General features: G+C 43.2%; 1 protein-coding gene across 4 annotated transcripts in view; it reads right to left on the bottom strand.

The window, feature by feature from the left end:
- Window positions 1-730: 730 nt before the first annotated feature.
- The window catches only part of msi1b (musashi RNA binding protein 1b), a 43,475-nt gene continuing 23,152 nt past the window's right edge, over window positions 731-21,053 (bottom strand). The window contains exons 5-15 of one of the 4 annotated variants that reach the window (XM_021621308.2): window positions 10,029-10,070; window positions 9,285-9,377; window positions 6,073-6,121; window positions 5,301-5,383; window positions 5,077-5,194; window positions 4,277-4,357; window positions 3,621-3,677; window positions 3,294-3,350; window positions 3,042-3,187; window positions 2,583-2,628; window positions 731-2,434 (exon numbers count right to left, since the gene is read on the bottom strand). In XM_021621308.2, coding sequence (XP_021476983.1) covers window positions 2,587-2,628; window positions 3,042-3,187; window positions 3,294-3,350; window positions 3,621-3,677; window positions 4,277-4,357; window positions 5,077-5,194; window positions 5,301-5,383; window positions 6,073-6,121; window positions 9,285-9,377; window positions 10,029-10,070 — 768 coding nt within the window. In that variant the 3' untranslated portion in view covers window positions 731-2,434; window positions 2,583-2,586. Of the gene's footprint in view, window positions 2,435-2,582; window positions 2,629-3,020; window positions 3,188-3,293; window positions 3,351-3,620; window positions 3,678-4,276; window positions 4,415-5,076; window positions 5,195-5,300; window positions 5,384-6,072; window positions 6,122-9,284; window positions 9,378-10,028; window positions 10,071-21,053 lie in introns of all 4 variants that reach the window. The other 3 variants (XM_021621306.2, XM_021621307.2, XM_021621305.2) reach the window with 3 other exon arrangements.

The raw sequence follows: 21,053 nt of genomic DNA on the forward strand, positions 1-21,053 counted from the left end.
ACATCTGTCTTTTTACTGAAGAAATGTGTATTGTATCCCCAAGAGTGTAAGTTTGGGTTCGGGTTGGTCTGCGTTTCTACTAAGCGAGCCTCGTCAAGAACCAGGCTTCCCTAATACGGGTAAGCCTGGGGAAGTTCATGGCAGAAAAATAGGTAAATAGGGGTGGAGACCCGGTGTAAATCAGTGAGCTAAGCTAACATATGCAATTGCTTTAAGATGGTCATACCATTTTTTTTTATGAAACAAAGAATTCGGCCTTACTGCTATTAGCCCATAGAAATGCATTGGATAACAATTTTTTAAGTGTCTGTCTGAGAGATGTAAGAAAGCTCAGGGGGAAAAAATGCTAAGAATTTTTAGTGGAATTACCTGTGTACATTGACATTCATGTTTCGGCCTGGTACCGGGTTACCTTCAGTCGGAGTACACCATCATGTGTGTGAGAGTTTCATCTTTCCATAGATGGGTCAAAGTAATTTGTAGACCAGACCGTTCGGACACTACAGACGTTTTCATGAGAAGACAGATTGTCGAGATTGCGAATTGCCTCTTCTTCCTAATGGTAAATCTGTCAGTGGGAGAGACTGCCTTTATCTGACAGACAGTACAGTATACTAGTCATGTCAAGCTTGAAAATCAATCCATTACTACCCCCTCTTCATCTTGTACTGTTTCTAAACCTTTTCATGAAAACCATGTCTGGAAAGACCGTTACAACTTAAAGCATTAGTAGAATGTTTAAAAATAATTTATTAGGAATTGTAAAAAAAATGTAAGAGGGTTACAGTGTTGACAAGAACCTTTCAGAGTAAACACAGAGTCCAAAGTCTCCATGGCAATCCATCAGCAGGCTTAGAAAAATATCAACATCTACAACTTGGTGATAGAAATTGACAGCGCCTCTTGTTCTTAAACTAACCACAAAAGTAAAACACCTTATCTAACCTCCCATTGCAAAAAGGTAACATTTTTTAAAAAGTATATAGCTTCTCATGAGTTTCATGGCTCCAGTCTATGTCATCCAGTAGATGTACAGCGTATCGGTCAGTGTGGAGAAGGGGGTTGAGGAGAAATACATACAATCTCATCATGGAAGAGCCTCAGGACCACCTCTGAGAGTGTTAATTTAGCACTGAAACAAATGAACGAATCCTCTCCACACATCGACAGAGACAAGGACGTTCATTAACAAACCAAAATGAAGATGATAAATTCACATTTGCCACCAATGTATCCATTCCCTGACAATACATTTCACACCTAATTCCAGTGTGACCGCATAGCCATACAATGCACACACACACACAAACGCGCAGTCACACAACACAATCTGCGAAAGAATCTAGCCGTGAAATCGTACCACTGTGAAACTGTTTTTACGACTGGTTCCTGCATGTTTGTCCTTCATTTTCCTTTACAACCACCACATATTCAAAATTATCATTCTAAAAACAACAATAAAATAAGTTCCAAGTAAGGATGAAAGAAACCGTTTTAGGCCTACTCATAAGAGGAATATCCCCACAAGCTCTCACTCCCGGTGCTGATAAGTGGTTCCTGCGTGAATTCACAGTATAGGAGCAAACCCTTTCATTCTGTCATACCTGGACCAGTCTCACAACTCAGACAGCTAAAGATTAGGAATCACACAAATACACTATGATTATGATATGTATGAGTCTGAGTGGCCAACGCCGAACAGTACGAATGAAAGTTAAAAAACATCTGCTGAAAACAAATACCATCACTGCCTTCCCAATACCCCTCATTTTTTGCAGAATCCAAAAGACAGTTATATTTACAATATTTTACAAAAAAACAGATATCACGCAGTTCAAATCTGACTGGAAATAGGCTCATGACTATCAATTTAGTTACTTTTATCATTATTAGTATAACAAATGTTTGTTAAAAACCTACCAAGATATACATTTTTCAACTTTGTAATACATACAAAAAAAAAATGGTATTATCAGCAATGTTCTGTATGTACTGAAAGATAAATATACATTTATTCAGTACAAATACTTGCTCCAGTATTTCACATATTCCGTACCTGGAGATCACTTTCTCCCTCACTGACTCTCAATAAAACACCTTCTGACAAAAGAATCAAATGGGAAAAAAATAATTAAGACAAGAATACATGACAATTTCCACAAAACAGTCAAATGAAATAAAATAAAAAAGTAGCTAGAATTATCTGCATGTTTTTCTAATACAAGCAGAAATATATCTTTTTAAAGGTTGTTGTTCCTTTCTGCTAACTACAGTAACATGTTAGACAGGAAGGGATGTTAAGACCGAACACAGGAAGTCTGAAGAAAAGAGATCCTCAGTGGGAGGAGGGGCGTGGACATCAGGGGTCAAGGGTCACACAGCCAGAGAGGAGTGTCAGACCAGTTCAAAGCTTTCCATCTCTCAGTTCACAGCTCTGCAGAGAAATTGAGACAATTTTCATGTGTCTATAGGCAACATTATATTGCTACAATAAATGTACAGTAAATTATAGTGATTTATTTGAATGGAGCATTACTCTTCTGAGTATGTGATGCTGTGGGTGGGTATAGTAGCAGACTCACTCTCTCAGTGGTAGCCATTAGTGAAGGCCGTAGCAATCAGAGGACCCTGTAGGGAGCAGTCAGACACCGGAGAGATTAGAGGGAGCACCCAGTCATCACAACACAACCACCAACACTCTCAACATCCCCAACATCATATCACATTCAATAATACAACCCTCACCAAATGTGCAAGCAAAATCTGTCAAAATGGACAGTATATTACCCAAGAGCAACATTACTTGTTCCTTTGACTTGACAGTCACACATTGACAGACAATTCTATGCTCATAACAGACCCCCTGAATGTATACGGTCATAACACAGGATTGGACAGTATTGCAAGATGGATCTATGAACATGTGCCAAGATCAACATCTTAGGAGACTTCTCTGTAGCATCGATAGTATGCAGACACATTTTGCATTTCCAAACATGAATAGGGTCTAAAATACCTACGTGATAAGGGCTGTGTCTTACCCCCAGACTATGGCCGAACCCAGTGTTTGGGGAGGGGCTTGCAGCGCTGAGGTAACTGCTGACAGCAGACTCTTGATTGGCTGCTGCATATAAGTCTGCCATTGGCCCAGGGCTGCTGAACCCCCCAGAGCGAGAGGGGGCGGAGCCTAAAATAACATACAGATGCAAATAAGTAGACAGACACATAATTAGTTACACAGGAGAAATACTATACATCAAATTGGCAAACATTTCTCAACCCCTCATACATACCTCTTGCTACTGCTGCGGCTGCCACTGCCATTGGTCCATATGCCGACAGAGGAATGGCTGAGGGGGTAGAGGAGGTACAGCAGGTTTCAAATCCAGCTCGGGCTACAAACAGCGTTGACCTCTCTAGAGGTCAGTCAGAACATGATTTTGACCATAATCCTTGACATCATGTCCACCTCTAACATATGGGGCTACATTACCCACGACTGCGGTGTGCAATTAGTGTATTAACTGGTGTCACTGTGTAATAACTGGTGTGTAGCACAGTAAAGGGGTGAGTAGCAGACGGGCAGCATGCTGCTCGTAAAGGCCAGAGGAGGGACTGACCTGTGAGCTCAGGGGGGTGTGGTGATGTCAGAAGGGGGGTCCTCTCTAAATGGAATTCTAGAACAGAAACATCAGAGAGTGCTGTTGAAACAACACACCGGCGAGGTAAGGGACACACCCACCCATCCATACGCACACACACACACACACACTGGCAGGGAACATACAACTAGGGTGACACCAAGGGAACACATCAATGAGATGGCGTAAGAGGAAGAAATGAAGAGCGAATGGGAAGTGGCAGATTTACATAGAAGAAAGATTCAGCTTGAACTGGTGGTTCAAGCCGAATACGTTAGGATGGAATAAGAATATACTGCCCCCCCCACAAACATACCCACTCTTCTTCTTACGAACACATACAATCACACACAAAGCACGTGTAATCCACTCCCTGATATTTATAAGCAGCAAATGACACTCAGAGTGCTTTATGAGCTTCCGTGGAGGCTGTGTTGGTTAAAGAGTTTGTCTGTGTTGTGGGAGCTATACACAGTATGACGAGTCAAGACACACACCAAGTGAAGATGAATAGGATCACACAACCATCATTAAATGATTGGACTCTTCTACTACTCTGTGACCGTCCAGGAACCTCACGAAATGGCCATGCTTGACTCAAGGGAGTATGAATGGGTGGAGGAGTAGCTTCTTACCAGGGAATTGATAGGTATATCCAGGGGTGATGCCAGTGTAACTTCGACTAGTATACGTAGCTGTCTGAAACCCTGGGTAACCTATGGTGAAAGGACAGTCATGGGTCTGTGTTTGAGTGAAACAGTGCTGCCCCCTGCCTGTGAAAGAGGATACTGTCAATGTAACAACAGGTTCACAGAAACAATGCACTCAATAACATTCTTTATTCTAGATCAGCCAACAGTGTATGTTGTGTACGTATGCTCAGCTCAAAGTTGATCTAACTTAACAACTGTACCCTTGCCTAGAATTCCCTCTTGTCCTGCCAACGTCATTGGGAATATTGCAGTTCTCAGACTGAACAGTACATGATAGTGTAATTTCCCCATCTTCAGAGGCATGCTTTAACCACTAAATTATGTATATATATATATATATATATATATATATATATATATATATATATATATATATATATATATATATATATATATCATCAATAGCAATATTACATACATACATGCATTACTTTTTCCTAAGATCATACAGTGCGTCAATTCCAGGGTACCTCAAACTAATTTGGTACCACATGTTTTAATAGACTTGGCAGGTGCAAATATGAAAATATTTTATTAAGGGGAGATGATGTTACGAAGAGTATGCCATCTGTCCCCTAGCGGTAGTAACTTCTGTGGTAAATCATCTCTTCATAATATAAAATATGATATTATGAGAGGATGTGTGATGGTATGGGGTAACAGGATGAGGGGCCACATCTTCGTCGACATTACTGTCGTCATCCTCGTCACTATGAGTTTACCCAGCATGCCGATGCCCAGCATGAAGGCATCCATGCCGTAGGGCATCACCCGAGAGCGCCCCCTGGCCGAGCCCGTGGGTGACATCACTTCCTTGGGCTGAGCCTTCTTACACTCCACCTGTCATGAATACACACGAGGGGGAACAAAACAGTCAACAATTACAACTAACAGTTACATTGTGTATTGAATAACGAAGGATTTATTTAAAGCCTTCTTAGCTCACCATTTTGCTGTTTATCTCATGGAAGTGCATCTCACACACTTTCTCCACCACATCCTCATTCTCAAACGTGACAAAGCCAAACCCTGGAGTGGACAAATACAAATAATGTATGTGAGGAGGGTCAGCTCATGAAGAGCTCGGCAACACCATTGATTAAAGCCCATTATTGAACATCTCAAACCCAAGTTTGTGGAAATCCATTCTGCTGTCTCTGGGGGTTAGAGTGTGGAGCTAATGCACGACTGCTAACCACCTTCTGTATTAGGTACTGTAGTAGCCGTTTAGTACGTTCGCACCCTCCCCCCCTCTGGGGTGCTGTTCCTGGCTCATCCCCTCCTCCCTCCCCTCCCTGCTGGCCAGGTCAGCGAGCCTCCCTCCCTCCCTCAGCCGAGTAAAGCTGGTGGGCTGTCATAATCGATCAGTCCCAGGGTGGGTAGAAGGCGCTTTAGGAGGCTTTATCCTGATCCTCGATTAACAGACTGACTAATTAGCCTAGACTTGTTCCTCTCCTCCTACTCCGTTCCTCCTGTTCAGCCTATGAGGAGGAGATAGCTGATAGTTGCTTTATTCAGGAAAAGTATTACTTACTACGATTGTGACTTCGACTAGTATACGTAGCTGTCTTTTACCTTAAGATGAACCCACTAACTGCGAGTCGCTCTGGATAAGAGCTTCTGCTAAATGACCTAAATGTAAAAGACAATTGAGGATACAGAGATGTGAGGCTTAGAGTACTGGGGGACTGGACAGAGAGGGGGTTTCTCAGACTCACCTCTGTGTCTGTTGGTGGTCTTGTCAAACATGAGCATGGCATCATCAACCTAGAGGACACAGAGTTTTACACACATCACCTCACACAATGTACGCACGCGCCATATTGTCTGACCTCACCCCTTCTCAAGTTCTCCAGGGAGGCTCAGCAACAGATGGACAAAAGGGGCAGAAAGAGGAGGGGTGGAGGAGGGGGACAGGTTTCAAAGGAGGGAGGGGAGCACAGTAGAGGAAGAGAAGAAAACAGAAGAAACATCTTAAAAGGGGACATTAGTGATGCATGGGCACAAGATGGCCGCTAGAAAAGGTTTGATTCACAAACACAAAATCAGAATCAATTCCCTGTTTCTCTTAGTTAGATGTCTTGCCTCTGAACTGCATAATTGGAATCTCTCTCTGAAAAAGAGGACATAATCCACCCTCGCTCCCCCCACTTTCCAAAGTTTGCCATTCCCATGGCAACTGTGCAAAAAGTTATCTTAAAAATCTTTATCTGGCATCAAGCATTATTTGTTAAGAGAAAGAGAATGTGTGAGAGTCTGAGAGAGAGATTACAGACAGATAGACAGAGAAAGAGAGGAAGAGTGAGAGATATACATAGACAGAAGGTACAATAAGTAAGATAGAAATGTAGGCATGTATCATGTTGGATGTGGGGAAGAGGGACTGGGGAGAGAATACAGGTACAGACCGTGGTGAGGTAGAGATGGGTGTGTGTGAGAAAAAGAGAGGTGAAAGAAACTATCGTGAGATAGAGGTGGAGACAGAAAATGTGGGACTAAATTGGGAGGGAGGAGAACAGAGAGCGACAAAGAATGGGTGCAAGAGAACAAAGAGGTGTGGAGGCTTTGTCTGTTGGCACAGCCAGCCATAACTCCTATTCTCCTAGTGCCCTCTCTTCCTCTCCCTCTATACCTCCCTCCTTCACAGTAGAGGCCTAGGATTCATCTTCAGCTGAACACAGACCAATACATTGCAATACAAAATCGAATTTAAAAAAAGCAACTGTCAAACACCTAATATCATTCAAATTAACTCCTGAATTAATTGCTAACTAATATTTTAGTAAAGCAAAATGTGTGCTTTCCACATTCAATATCCAATGCCTTTCAGTTTGCAATAAAGCCAAAGGCAGGTGCACATGGTTCCACCACCTATTTGCCAGAACCACTTATTCACACGCCTATACGGTTCCACGCAGAGCTGACACATTGTGTTAGTCAATGGGCATGTGTCAGTGTGTGTGTGTGTGTGTGTGTTCGTGCTTGGGTCCACCCTTGGGTAGCTTGCACGAAGAAAGGTCAAGGGTGAGGGAGGAGGGCTTCCAGCCAGGGTGAAAGAAGACCTGTCAGTCTTAGCTCTCTCAAATCACTGACTCTTTCCACTCTGACATTTCCCTATCACCCCTCCTGTCTCCCTAACCAGGCCTGCCTCTTCACAGTCCAAGCACCATGACACAGCAATGGAACAACACAGACAATGTTGCTCCACAGTTTAGAGCACCAAACTTTAACCAAACTGTATATACTGAATTAGAAGGTGAATTATATGCTGAAATCTACAATCAGCAGGATGATAAAACTGTCCTGACACTTCAGGTATGTTTTTCACATCATCCCCACAAGTACCCAGTGCAATTAAAATGTACACAAGTTAAAACATCAATGTCCTCATTTAACTAAATGTTTCTTAGTAAGTCAATAACTGTCCTTCAAAGCTATATATTTCAAACACGGGACATTTTAATGGTGCACTGGACAATATTCCCCTCTTACCCTCTCTTCCACTGCTCATCCTCCCAGTCATTCTCTCCGCCCCCTTGTCCAGAGCAGGAGACAAAAGGTCCAGTGAGGCAGTCTAATCAGAAACTTCCCATGGGTGGCTAGAGTTGACATTTCTCCATCTAGCCATCTCTCTCTCTCCATCTCATTCCATTAATGCAATTGTATGATTGGGAGTGAAGCACTTCATGTAGAAGTGGCCGTCATTGAAAATAAGAATTTGTTCTTAACTGACTTGCCTAGTTAAATAAAGCTAAAATAAAATAAAATGTGCCACTTACAGTAGTATGTGATAGATACAGGAAGTATAATTTAAATGATCAAGACTGAATTTAATATTACATAATCACAATGCCCTGACTGGCTAATGGTAAACTACATAAATTAGCTTTGCCTCAGCCTTTTATTGGGGTTGAAAGCTAATCTAGTTAGTATGCAGGCTCATTGGTTTATCTGATTTCCTACTGAATTTGCACCTTACTTTCTTGCATAGGTTACTTGCGACCACTATTTCAAGTTGTCTGTTTAAAATAGTTAGTGTCAACAAAAAGTTTGAAGATTCAACAGAGGAGTAAGAGTGCACCACAGCGCACCTCCTTGTAAATATTGAACTCCTGTACAAACTAGCAAAATATTTGCCTAGCTTTCTTCAAAGACATAATAGTCCTTGCACCCGTTCTCCCTTCTGCCTTTGTTACCTCTTCATTTATTATCTCTGCTCTGCATTTCAAAGCCCTTGGAATCTATGGTGGGAAGCGTCAAAACTGAGTACAATACGGATATTCAAATAAAATCAAAAGCATAAGTTTGAAGAACTGAAGACAGACTGGAAGTGACACGTATGCTGGTTTGGGTCGGTTTGACCGTTGGTCAACCAGTGTTATTGTTACAAAACTCCTGGGTTGACACTCTCCAACCCCCCGCCCCTCCCCACCCTCAACACAAAACCCCTTGCCCGCTGAATTACTTGGGGACAATGGGCAAGCCGGGTCACCACGGTAACGGGCCAGGAGGGGGTTGGGGGTAGGAGCAGCTGTTACATCAGATTAATTCAAATTCTGATAATCCCTCCCCCTTCCCTACCATCACCACACTCACCAAAACTTTTTTCTCCCTCTTTTCCCTAACTAAAGCCTAATGCTCCATACCTCCGTTCTACCCTCTCTATCCTTCTCCTCCACCCCTCCCACAAGTAACTCTCCTCCCTTCCAAAACAACTCTTCAATTGCACTTCATTTTTACCCTTACCCCACCAATCAGTTTCATCTAAACAACAAAGATGTGAGACGGGTTGAAGAAAACAGTGGCATGGAGGATGATGCAACATCACACCCATCTCTACTCCCTCAACACAGTCTGAGACACAGATCCACACGCGTCTACCTTCTACCTCACATTTCAATAGCTATATACCAGCTCCCATGCGGCTTACCTTTCCGAACTGCTCGAAATACGCCTTGACATCCTCAATGGTCGTGTTCACGGATAGACCTCCAACAAAAATCTTCTTGGTCCGAGTCACTAGCTGCAAGGAGAAATGGGTCCGTTAATATGAATGGATCGAGAATAACTGTGATAACACCATGGATTAGGATGATCCTTTAACGGTGGCTGTAGATGGGTAGCCTGGTATTGTCCATCTCTATGATAAATTCAGGTGCCAATGGGAAAACCACCAGCAGGCAAAGCTTCCAATTTACCTCAAAGCTCCTAAAAGACCCCTTTGCATGAAAAATAAAGGAGTCAGATGAAATAATTCTGCCCAAGTATTAGCACAAAATGTTTTTAGACTTTATGTTCATATTTATGTCATCACGACCAACAGTACATTATTAACATAGTTATTACACTGCTTATGTAGGAAATTACTACTGCTACCACCACCTGCATTAATGCCGGTGAACTTGCAGGTTACACGCTCTTATGAATATACTAATGTACATTATTGTGCTGTATAAGGTGTTAACAAAAGCCACTTGATCACACAAGAGTGTACAGATCACATTGATGTCACAGCAGCAGTCATGTTCCTCTCTTGACAAGGCATTAGGCCAGATAGAATGTGAAAAGCTTAACATGGCAAGCACAGGCTAACCTGCTCCCTCCCAGCAATGCCATTCACACTGAACTCACAGGACTAAGCCCTGACGAACCATGACTAGACTGGCTCACTCACCTTGGGCTGGGCTCTACGAGGGAATGCAACTTTCGGATCAATCTAGAGGAGGGAGTTAAAGAGGAGAAAGGCCAGTTTAGACACGCAGCTCAATACAGAGCCCATGAAATCAGGTAAATGTGAACCAAGTCCATGGTTGTGGTCTCTTTGGTGCTGCTCCTTGCCTCATCCTGTAAGGGTTCCTTATTAACATGGGTGTCCGGGTTACAATGCTGCACCAGTACATTAGGTCATTATGAAAGCTGGAGGTAAAAGACAACTAGAGGATAGACCCGAGGGATTGTTTTCACAACGTGGGGCATAGAAGGTGAAAAACATTCATGAGTATAACATTTACTTTCTCTCTGAAAGAATCTGCTGCTAGATTTGGAACTAAGAAGCTCTTGTTTTAACTTCATTGTAACCATAACCCCATTGGCCTAGCCAGGGTTGCTCTCAGTTCTATGAAAACTTTTCCAACCCCTGAAGTGGTGGTTTATAGGTGTGCAGGTGGAATGAGTGGGAATGTTTTCCGGCCTGCCTGCCTTCCACAGCCCTCACCTCCTCTCGTCACCAACATGTGACCTCCTGGAATCTCACAAAGGCAATATAATCACAGACACATCTCACCTCTACAAAAAAAAAGGAAGGACAGCGAAAGAGACACAGTAGGTGAAAGAAAGGGAGGGACAGCACAGAACAAGAGGAAGACGAGGAAGACGAGGAGGAGGGAGAATGGACTGACGTAGACAGAGGAGAGAGCCGTCAACCTCACACACTGACAGCATATCAGCCTCATTTTGTTTGCTTTTCTCTCCCGCTAAGACATTACGATGATTTTGTGAGCTATTTAAAAGCCAACATTTCATAGTGTGTTTATCGCCATTCTTCCACACAGTTCTTCAGTAAACGTGGGAGCTAAGCTATCATTAACAGTGCAGAAACTGAAATATTGGACATTTTCAGGAAGATGATAATACTAAATTAATATAATGATAATAAATAACAAAAGCTAAACCATTGAATTCATATATTTCCTATTGACAATATAGTCATTTGTTCAGGTTGGGTAAAGAGTAACTACACCATACAAATAAGATGTGACTATAGAGACTATAGTACAGGAATTAGAGACCTCTATAGTATTAGTCTCTACTGATCTAATAGAACAACTAGACTATTCCACACTGTACTGTTATGCTACAAGACAGTAAGACAGTACAGTGCCAAGAGCACTATATTAGTCCGTAACCATGACAGGGTAGAGTGGAACTACAGTAGAACTACAGTAGAGAGCTAGTGCCTCTGTGGTGCACCACATGCGTTTACCAGAGTAAAGTACAGTTATGTCTACGGGTATAGTGTCGACGTCACGGCAGGTTCTGTTGAGCAGAGTGAGAAGGCTCGGCTAGACTGAATGGTGTATCGGATGCAGTCTACTGTTTAGTTCTATGATTGCTAGACTACTCTGATAGTCACCTCCGGTCACCAACCCTCCTGATGTCCAACACTCCTGTGCACATTAAAAAACAAACAAACAGACACACACAAACAAAATCAACGTACAGCAACCAACACACCCCCATGGGTGGAAAATATGGACATTAGACAGGTGAGGGAACTTTTTCATAAAATAATTTTTGAAAACAAAATGAATGACCGGTATAGAGAATTGATTGGAGAAAGATAAATGCCCCCCTTTTCTATATTCATGACACAAAGTAAAATACATAACCACTAACTGCAAAACATCCTGCTTTAAAAAAAATGTAATGATGACATATATATTGGATCATGCTAAACGTGGCAGAGGTGTTGGTGTCAGGGAGAAAGGCCGTAACCTAGGCCCACCGACTGTCCACAGAGCTGAGCCTTAGAAAAAGGCGAGGGGGCTTAACAAAATCAGGACAATCCATTTGACCAATTACAGTCCAACCATGCACTCTTTAAATTAAAGGTGCAAGTTGGAACCAAATAAGGTTCTTGAGAGTGATGCTATAGGGGAACCATTTTAGGGTTTCTGAAGAACCATAAATGGGATGGTTGTTTGAAGATGGTTCTTTGAATAACCATACAAAATCGAACCATACAATATTGAATAGCCCTGCTGTAGTTTTAAGCCTTAATTGCATATTTCCCATGGCATATTTCCCAGGGTGCCTTTCGAGTGAATTCTAGCGTTACCAGTACCCCCCATGACTGTGTTTATTAGTGACAGAGACGTGGCTGTTACATTCATTACTTTTCAGTCCTGTGGCATTCACCAAGTGAGGTCTTAGCTGAATATATTGTCATTCAAATTGTATTATTGAAGACAATACAATACATATTTCATAAGTCCTTCTTTTGAGGGACAGGTTTTACTCTAATTCAATGGCCTGAATCTCAGTTTATATGCCACATCAGCCCTGCAAATCACATTATGCTGGCTTGTGAAGTGATGTGCAATTCCTATTGGAATCCAGACAGAGTTGGGATATCCAACATTTTTGGAATTTGTATTAACACATCACCTGCATTCAGAATGACTGCCAGGGTTAGTAAGACTAAGATATGAGACTACCTTAAATATATATAAACTGGAACAACCATAATGGGTGCAATAAGTCCAATAAATGTTTTTTTAATGTTATTTATATTTGAGTAGCATAAGATTAATTCATCAATCAATGTACATGTAAAAACATAAATATTGACACAAACAACAAAAAAATCGACCTGCAATAGAGTGTGGTGGGAAATATGATAATAATGGGAACACCAACACTGGCGTTCTTTTACACAATTGAATGTTAATTTAACTCTTTACGGTGTTAATGTAACTCTTGAATCAACACTAGAAATGTTACACTGAAAGATCCATATTAATCACAGATGGGGTGATCCCACCTGACAACTTCCCGCACTCCCTTCCTCGACGACCTCCTGGGTCAGCATGCTAGTCCCTTCAAGTCAGGGCTACTGAAACCCCTTATCCATACCAATTCTACAATCAATAGAATGAATGATTTTATGATCTCTCAAACTGCTTAGAGTTGAATTGGACATTTTCTAGGACAGGTTTACAATCGGAAATCTGTATTTTTGGACACTGACTTGGCCTATTTTCTTTTTTTACACCTTTATTTATCCTTTATTTAACTAGGCAAGTCAGTTAAGAACACATTCTTATTTTCAATGGCGGCCAAGGAACAGTGGGTTAACTGCCTCGTTCAGGGGCAGAACGACAGATTTGTACCTTGTCAGCTCGGGGATTCAATCTTGCAACCTTACAGTTAACTAGTCCAACGATCTAACCACTTGCCTCTCATTGCACTCCACGAGGAGGCTGCCTGTTACGCGAATGCAGTAAGCCAAGGTAAGTTGCTAGCTAGCATTAAACTTATCTTATAAAAAACAATCAATCAATCATAAAATCACTAGTTAAACTAGTAATATCATCAACCATCTGTAGTTATCTAGCGTGTTCTGCGTTGCATATAATTGATGCGTATTCGCAAAAAAGAACTGTTGTTGCTCCAATATGTACCTAAACATAAACATCAATGCCTTTCTTAAAATCAATACACAAGTATATATTTTTAAACCTGCATATTTAGCTAAAGGAAATCCAGGTTAGCAGGCAATATTAACCAAGTGAAATTGTGTGTGTGTTCATTGCACGCAGAGTCAGGGTATATGCAACAGTTTGGGCCGCCTAATTTGCCAGAATTTTACGTAATTATGACATAACATTGAAGTTTGTGCAATGTAACAGGAATACTTAGACTTATGGATGCCACTTTAGATAAAATACGGAACGGTTCCGTATTTCACTGAAAGAATAAACGTCTTGTTTTCGAGATGATAGTTTCCGGATTCGACCACATTAATGACCAAAGGCTCGTATTTCTGTGTGTTATTATGTTATACAGTGGGGCAAAAAAGTATTTAGTCAGCCACCAATTGTGCAAGTTCTCCCACTTAAAAATATGAGAGAGGCCTGTAATTTTCATCATAGGTACACTTCAACAATGACAGACAAAATGAGAAAAAAAATCCAGAAAATCACATTGTATGATTTTTGATGAATTTATTTGCAAATTATGGTGGAAAATATGTATTTGGTCACCTACAAACAAGCAAGATTTCTGGCTCTCACAGACCTGTAACAACTTCTTTAAGAGGCTCCTCTATCCTCCACTCGTTACCTGTATTAATGGCACCTGTTTGAACTTGGTATCAGTATAAAAGACACCTGTCCACAACCTCAAACAGTCACACTCCAAACTCCACTATGGCCAAGACCAAAGAGCTGTCAAAGGACACCAGAAACAACATTGTAGACCTGCACCAGGCTGGGAAGACTGAATCTGCAATAGGTAAGCAGCTTGGTTTGAAGAAATCAACTGTGGGAGCAATTATTAGGAAATGGAAGACATACAAGACCACTGATAATCTCCCTCGATCTGGGGCTCCACACAAGAACTCACCCCGTGGGGTCAAAATTATCACAAGAACGGTGAGCAAAAATCCCAGAGCCACACGGGGGGACCTAGTGAATGACCTGCAGAGAGCTGGGACCAAAGTAACAAAGCCTACCATCAGTAACACACTATGCCGCCAGGGACTCAAATCCTGCAGTGCCAGACGTGTCCCCCTGCTTAAGCCAGTACATGTCCAGGCCCGTCTGAAGTTTGCTAGAGAGCATTTGGATGATCGGGAGAATGTCACATGGTCAGATGAAACCAAAATATAACTTTTTGGTAAAAACTCAACTCGTCGTGTTTGGAGGACAAAGTACACCATACCTACTGTGGAGCATGGGGGTGGAAACATCATGCTTTGGGGCTGTTTTTCTGCAAAGGGACCAGGACGACTGATCCGTGTAAAGGAACGAATGAATGGGGCCATGTATCGTGAGATTTTGAGTGAAAACCTCCTTCCATCAGCAAGGGAATTGAAGATGAAACGTGGCTAGGTCTTGCAGCATGACAATAATCCCAAACACACTGCCCGGGCAACGAAGGAGTGGCTTCTTAAGAAGCATTTCAAGGTCCTGGAGTGGCCTAGCCAGTCTCCAGATCTCAACCCCATAGAAAATCTTTGGAGGGAGTTGAAAGTCTGTGTTGCCCAGCAAAAGCCCCAAAACATCACTGCTCTAGAGGAGATCTGCATGGAGGAATGGGCCAAAATACCAGCAACATTGTGTGGAAACCTTGTGAAGACTTACAGAAAACGTTTGACCTCTGTCATTGCCAACAAAGGGTTTATAACAAAGTATTGAGATAAACTTTTGTTATTGACCAAATACTTATTTTCTACCATAATTTGCAAATAAATTAATTTAAAAAATCCTACAATGAGATTATCTGGATTTTTTTTCTCATTTTGTCTGTCATAGTTGAAGTGTACCTATGATGAAAATTACAGGCCTCTCTCATCTTCTTAAGTGGGAGAACTTGCACAATTGGTGGCTGACTAAATACTTTTTTGCCCCACTGTCATTAAGTCTATGATTTGATAGAGCAGTCTGACTGAGCGATGGTAGGCATGTTTTTGCATTATTTAAACCAAATTGAACATGTTTCATTATTTATTTGAGGCTAAATTGATTTTATTTATGTATTATATTAAGTTAAAATAAGTGTTCATATAAAAAAAAATATTTTTTAAATATTTTTTTATTTTTATTTTTTAAATCCGCCGATTAATCGGTATCGTCTTTTTTTTGGTCCTCCAATAATCGGTATCGGCGTTGAAAAATCAATATCGGTCGACCTCTAGTGGAGTACACCAATGACATCCATACTAAGGACTGAGTCCGACTGACACAGTTCTCTATGTTTAGATAGAATATGTTTTACGAGCTGCAGGAGTCTTTAACACTCTGTAACTTGAGATTGAACTACTGTTGCCATCATCGATATATTAGCCTGTTGGGAGTATCCTTGTGTTCAAGTTATGCTTGAGAAATGTAGACATAACATCTTGCAAAACTCACTTTACCTCAAACCCTTTTCTAAACCATGACGACAGAGTGCAACATCACTCCAATGGGAGTAATCTTAAAACATAATACAATAATTCTCCATAGATAGGCTACTCAAGTCACTAGCAGACAGTGTGCCTAGTAGCTACAAATAAAAGTCAATTAAAAAAGTCCTTCTGAGTAAACCTCCCTCCATTCTTGTCCTGGAGCAGGTTAGTCAGTCACAGCCTGGTAAATTCTTTCGGTTGCCACTAGAGAAGGTTTCTCTCTCTACTGTCTAACAGGAGAGCCTGCCTGCGGCTGTGAGAGAGAAGAGAGGGAGCAGGGTGTTCTTGCTCTAAACTAAAGCCAACCCTACTCAGCATCCCACCCCTGCCGTTGGTCACGGAGCCTTCTCCACCCCAGACACACACTCTAAAGCTGCCTTCTCCACCCCAGACACACACTCTAAAGCTGCGACAGAGCACCGGCCACGCAGAGCACAGTCACATGCTGTTACCAACCACACTCAGCCATGCTCCATCCAGCTGACAACACATGGATCTAATCTATTACTGCTATAGGTTTTTATAGGAGGTTAAACTGTCACCTAGTCTGGAATCCCAGGAATGATCATTTTCAAAGATGTTGGTTTGTGTCCAATCTCTTTGGAGGGAGGCGTCATGGAGACAAAAAAGCCATGGCAACTAACCATTAAAGCCCCATTGTAACTATCATCATGCCAAATCAGACTAATGTAGTAACCTTTGACTTGGTCTGACTTCTTTAATCTATTATTTATCTACAAACGTTAATCTACACTTCTATACTACTGCACAGAATGTTACTTTGAAACTGTGCCGCTACCATTCCATAAAGCTCTCCACCCTATGACTCTCTCTCTCTCCCATAAAGCTCTCCACCCTATGACTCTCTCTCTCTCCCATAAAGCTCTCCAACCTATGACTCTCTCTCTCTCCCATAAAGCTCTCCACCCTATGACTCTCTCTCTCCCATAAAGCTCTCCACCCTATGACTCTCTCTCTCTCCAATAAAGCTCTCCACCCTATGACTCTCTCCCCCATAAAGCTCTCCACCCTATGACTCTCTCCCCCATAAAGCTATCCAACCTATGACTCTCTCTCCCATAAAGCTCTCCACCCTATGACTCTCTCTCTCTCCCATAAAGCTCTCCACCCTATGACTCTCTCTCTCTCTCCCATAAAGCTCTCCACCCTATGACTCTCTCTTTCTCCAATAAAGCTCTCCACCCTATGACTCTCCCCCATAAAGCTCTCCAACCTATGACTCTCTCTCCCATAAAGCTCTCCACCCTATGACTCTCTCTCCCATAAAGCTCTCCACCCTATGACTCTCTCTCCCATAAAGCTCTCCACCCTATGACTCTCTCCCCCATAAAGCTCTCCAACCTATGACTCTCCCCCATAAAGCTCTCCACCCTAAGACTCTCTCCCATAAAGCTCTCCACCCTATTGGCTCTCTCTCCCATAAAGCTCTCCACCCTATGACTCTCTCTCGAATAAAGCTCTACACCCTATTGACTCTCTCTCCCATAAAGCTCTCCACCCTATGACCCTCTCTCTCCCATAAAGCTCTCCACCCTATGACTCTCCACCCTATGACTCTCTCTCTCTCTCTCTCCCATAAAGCTCTCCACCCTATGACTCTCTCTCTCCCATAAAGCTCTCCACCCTATGACTCTCCACCCTATGACTCTCGCTCTCCCATAAATCTCTCCACCCTATGACTCTCTCCCCCATAAAGCTCTCCAACCTATGACTCTCCCACATAAAGCTCTCCACCCTATGACTCTCTCTCTCTCCCATAAAGCTCTCCACCCTATGACTCTCTCTCTCTCTCCCATAAAGCTCTCCACCCTATGACTCTCTCTCTCTCCAATAAAGCTCTCCAACCTATGACTCTCTCTCCCATAAAGCTCTCCACCCTATGACTCTCCCCCATAAAGCTCTCCACCCTATGACTCTCTCCCATAAAGCTCTCCACCCTATTGACTCTCTCTCCCATAAAGCTCTCCACCCTATGACTCTCTCTCGAATAAAGCTCTACACCCTATTGACTCTCTCTCCCATAAAGCTCTCCACCCTATGACCCTCTCTCTCCCATAAAGCTCTCCACCCTATGACTCTCCACCCTATGACTATCTCTCTCTCTCTCTCCCATAAAGCTCTCCACCCTATGACTCTCTCTCTCCCATAAAGCTCTCCACCCTATGACTCTCCACCCTATGACTCTCTCTCTCTCTCTCTCCCATAAAGCTCTCCACCCTATGACTCTCTCCCCCTTAAAGCTCTCCAACCTATGACTCTCCCCCATAAAGCTCTCCACCCTAAGACTCTCTCCCATAAAGCTCTCCACCCTATTGGCTCTCTCTCCCATAAAGCTCTCCACCCTATGACTCTCTCTCGAATAAAGCTCTACACCCTATTGACTCTCTCCCCATAAAGCTCTCCACCCTATGACCCTCTCTCTCCCATAAAGCTCTCCACCCTATGACTCTCTCTCTCTCTCTCTCTCTCTCTCCCATAAAGCTCTCCACCCTATGACTCTCTCTCTCCCATAAAGCTCTCCACCCTATGACTCTCTCCCATAAAGCTCTCCACCCTATTGACTCTCTCTCCCATAAAGCTCTCCACCCTATGACTCTCTCTCGAATAAAGCTCTACACCCTATTGACTCTCTCTCCCATAAAGCTCTCCACCCTATGACCCTCTCTCTCCCATAAAGCTCTCCACCCTATGACTCTCCACCCTATGACTATCTCTCTCTCTCTCTCCCATAAAGCTCTCCACCCTATGACTCTCTCTCTCCCATAAAGCTCTCCACCCTATGACTCTCCACCCTATGACTCTCTCTCTCTCTCTCTCCCATAAAGCTCTCCACCCTATGACTCTCTCCCCCATAAAGCTCTCCACCCTATGACTCTCGCTCTCCCATAAATCTCTCCACCCTATGACTCTCTCCCCCATAAAGCTCTCCAACCTATGACTCTCCCCCATAAAGCTCTCCACCCTATGACTCTCTCTCTCCCATAAAGCTCTCCACCCTATGACTCTCTCTCTCTCTCCCATAAAGCTCTCCACCCTATGACTCTCTCTCTCTCCAATAAAGCTCTCCAACCTATGACTCTCTCTCCCATAAAGCTCTCCACCCTATGACTCTCCCCCATAAAGCTCTCCACCCTATGACTCTCTCCCATAAAACTCTCCACCCTATTGACTCTCTCTCCCATAAAGCTCTCCACCCTATGACTCTCTCTCGAATAAAGCTCTACACCCTATTGACTCTCTCTCCCATAAAGCTCTCCACCCTATGACCCTCTCTCTCCCATAAAGCTCTCCACCCTATGACTCTCTCTCTCTCTCTCTCCCATAAAGCTCTCCACCCTATGACTCTCCACCCTATGACTCTCTCTCTCTCTCTCTCCCATAAAGCTCTCCACCCTATGACTCTCTCTCTCCCATAAATCTCTCCACCCTATGACTCTCTCCCCCATAAAGCTCTCCAACCTATGACTCTCCCCCATAAAGCTCTCCACCCTATGACTCTCTCTCTCTCCCATAAAGCTCTCCACCCTATGACTCTCTCTCTCTCTCCCATAAAGCTCTCCACCCTATGACTCTCTCTCTCTCCAATAAAGCTCTCCAACCTATGACTCTCTCTCCCATAAAGCTCTCCACCCTATGACTCTCCCCCATAAAGCTCTCCACCCTATGACTCTCTCCCATAAAGCTCTCCACCCTATTGACTCTCTCTCCCATAAAGCTCTCCACCCTATGACTCTCTCTCCAATAAAGCTCTCCAACCTATTGACTCTCTCTCCCATAAAGCTCTCCACCCTATGACTCTCTCTCTCCCATAAAGCTCTCCACCCTATGACTCTCTCTCTCTCTCTCTCCCATAAAGCTCTCCACCCTATGACTCTCTCTCTCCCATAAAGCTCTCCACCCTATGACTCTCTAACCTATCACACACTCTCTTTCCCATAAAGCTCTCCACCCTATGACTCTCTCTCTCTCTCTCCCATAAAGCTCTCCACCCTATGACTCCATCCCATAAAGCTCTCCACCCTATGACTCTCTCTCCCATAAAGCTCTCCAACCTATCACACTCTCTCTTTCTCTCTCTCTCAAAAAGCTATACAACCTCTCTCTCTCCCATAAAGCTCTCCAACCTATGACTCTCTCTCTCTCCCATAAAGCTCTCCACCCTATGACTCTCTCTCTCCCATAAAGCTCTCCACCCTATGAATCTCTCTCCCATAAAGCTCGCCACCCTATGAATCTCTCTCCCATAAAGCTCTCCACCCTATGACTCTCTCTCTCCCATAAAGCTTGCCACCCTATGAATCTCTCCCCCATAAAGCTCTACACCCAATAAAGCTCTCCACTCTATGAATATCTCTCCCATAAAGCTCTCCAACCTATCACACTCTCTCTCTCCCATTAACGCTCACCAACCTATCACACTCTCTCGCTCTCTCTCTCCCATAAAGCGCTCCAACCTCTCTCTCTCTCTCCCATTAAGCTCTCCAACCTCTCTCTCTCTCTCTCTCTCTCCCATAAAGCTCTCCAACCTCTCTCTCTCTCTCTCTCTCCCATAAAGCTCTCCACCCTATGACTCTCTCTCCCATAAAGCTCTCCACCCTATGACTCTCTCCCCATAAAGCTCTCCAACCTATGACTCTCCCCCATAAAGCTCTCCACCCTATGACTCTCTCCCATAAAGCTCTCCACCCTATTGACTCTCTCTCCCATAAAGCTCTCCACCCTATGACTCTCTCTCCAATAAAGCTCTACACCCTATTGACTCTCTCTCCCATAAAGCTCTCCACCCTATGACTCTCTCTCTCCCATAAAGCTCTCCACCCTATGACTCTCCACCCTATGACTCTCTCTCTCTCTCTCTCCCATAAAGCTCTCCACCCTATGACTCTCTCCCTCCCATAAAGCTCTCCACCCATTACTCTCCACCCTATGACTCTCTCTCTCTCTCTCCCATAAAGCTCTCCACCCTATGACTCTCTCTCTCCCATAAAGCTCTCCACCCTATGACTC

The sequence above is a fragment of the Oncorhynchus mykiss genome, chromosome 11, assembly GCF_013265735.2.
Source record: "Oncorhynchus mykiss isolate Arlee chromosome 11, USDA_OmykA_1.1, whole genome shotgun sequence".
NCBI lineage: Eukaryota > Metazoa > Chordata > Actinopteri > Salmoniformes > Salmonidae > Oncorhynchus > Oncorhynchus mykiss.